Below are 1,817 nucleotides of genomic sequence, written 5' to 3'. Positions count from 1 at the left end.
CACACTGACCACCAGTGGGCAGCTCCTGCTTTGAGCATCTGCCCCCTGATGGTCAGTGCATGTCATACGACTGGTCATTCTTCCAATTTGCATATAGTCCTTTTATTATTTAGGACTAGAGGTCCGGTGCACAAAATTCGTGCATGGAGGGGGGTGTCCCTCAGCCTGGCCTGCACCCTTTCCAATCTGGGACCCCTTGAGGAATGTCTGACTGCTGGTTTAGGCCCGATCCTTGCAGGATCGGGCCTAAACTGGCAGTCAGACATCCCTCTCACAATTTGGGAGCCCTGGCTCCTAACCACTCGCCTGCCTGCCTGCCTGATTGCCCCTAACCGCCTCTGCTTACCTGCCTGATTGCCTCCAACTGCCCTCCCCTGCTGACCTGATCATCCCCAACTGCCCTCCCCTGCCAGCCTGATTGCCCCTAACCAACTCTGCCTTGTCCCTGCCACCGTGGCTTTGTCCGGAAGGAAGTCGGACATATGGAAGATGTCCAGTCGATCTGGTCTAATTAACATATTTCCCTTTTATTAATATAGATTTTTTGTATTGCACTTAGGCATATCCTGATTGTTGAAGAGCAGATACTGTACTGAAGCTCCTGATCACTCCCGGAAGCTAATAAAGGACATTTCAGCTCAGTTTACTGCTAAGGCGTGACTTTGAGAAACCATGATAAGTCTGCAAGAGGAAGCATTCTGTCCAGTTTGTCTCGGACCCTTCTCCAATCCCATTTCTCTCTCCTGTGTGCATATATTCTGCTATGATTGCATCCAAAAATGGCTGCTGAAAAGGGAGGATCTGAAATTGACTTGCCCCTTATGTCGAGAAGCAATCTCAAAACTTCCTTTGGTGGAATGGCAAGTCGGAATCCTCACTATTTGCATCAAACAGCACAGTTTTCTACTGGAGCAAAGTCTGCCCGTGCGAGATGTGTTCCGGAGGTTCCAGAAGCATATGACTCTGGATGCAGCCACCGCCAACTCTAGCCTAGTCCTCTCTGATGACCTGAGACAAGTCCACTGTGGGAAGATCCGCCACAACCCAAAGGAAGATACCCAGAGGTTTGCCTACATGGCCTGTGTTCTAGGCACCCCGTGCTTCTCATCTGGTCGCCATTATTGGGAGGTAGAAGTGGAAGAGGGGAGACGGTGGGCTCTGGGAGTCTGCAAGGAATCAGTGGACAGAAGAAGGAAGAGCGGCTTTTCTTCTGAGCTAGGCTTCTGGGTCATCAGCATGAAGGCAGGAACTATCCTTTTCAGCTCTATTCCAGAAACCACCATTTCTGCAAGCCCCGGACTTAGCCGGGTAGGGATTTTTCTAGATGTTGAGATGGAAGAAATCAAGTTTTTTGATGTTAGAAATGATGCCCTCATCTATAAGTGCAGTAATTTCTTTTGGGAACCTTTGCGCCCTTTGTTCTGTCCTGAGTTGCCTGGAGAAGAAGACAATGGTGGCTTCCTGAGCATCTGCTCGTGAGAAATTCACAATGTTCTTTCTGACATAGAATTCTTGGATGAAACCCATTAAGTGCCTTTCCGAACCTGCCTCGATTGACATACAGACCAAAACTATGGCTAGGTGGGGAAGAGGAACCCGAAAAGGCCAAGGAGATACCAGAAAAGAAAGATAAGAGCTGGGCTGAGCTCCCACTGAGGCCAGAGTCAGATCAACTCAGTCCTACCCACCAGGGCCAGAAAGTGAGTAAGTCAGGGACAGAAAAAAACCAAACTTATACAGACCCTAAAAATCTCTATTTGGGAGGAGGTTAGTCCCCATCCCATTATCACACTCCTAGAATGTAGTTGATCTGAGTG

At 48.9% G+C, this 1,817-nt stretch overlaps 1 protein-coding gene across 1 annotated transcript; it reads left to right on the top strand.

The window, feature by feature from the left end:
- Positions 1–672: 672 nt before the first annotated feature.
- RFPL4B (ret finger protein like 4B) lies at positions 673–1,479 on the top strand (the record flags this gene model as incomplete). The annotated part of the gene is made up of 1 exon (XM_080665092.1): positions 673–1,479. One exon carries the CDS (start codon positions 673–675, stop codon positions 1,477–1,479), a length of 807 nt encoding a protein of 268 aa, XP_080521218.1.
- Positions 1,480–1,817: the final 338 nt, after the last annotated feature.

Source organism: Plecotus auritus (genome assembly GCF_963455305.1).
Source record: "Plecotus auritus genome assembly, chromosome: 4".
Lineage (NCBI taxonomy): Eukaryota > Metazoa > Chordata > Mammalia > Chiroptera > Vespertilionidae > Plecotus > Plecotus auritus.
The sequence above is the reverse complement of the archived record's forward strand: the minus strand, read 5'-3'. Positions and strand labels throughout refer to the sequence as shown.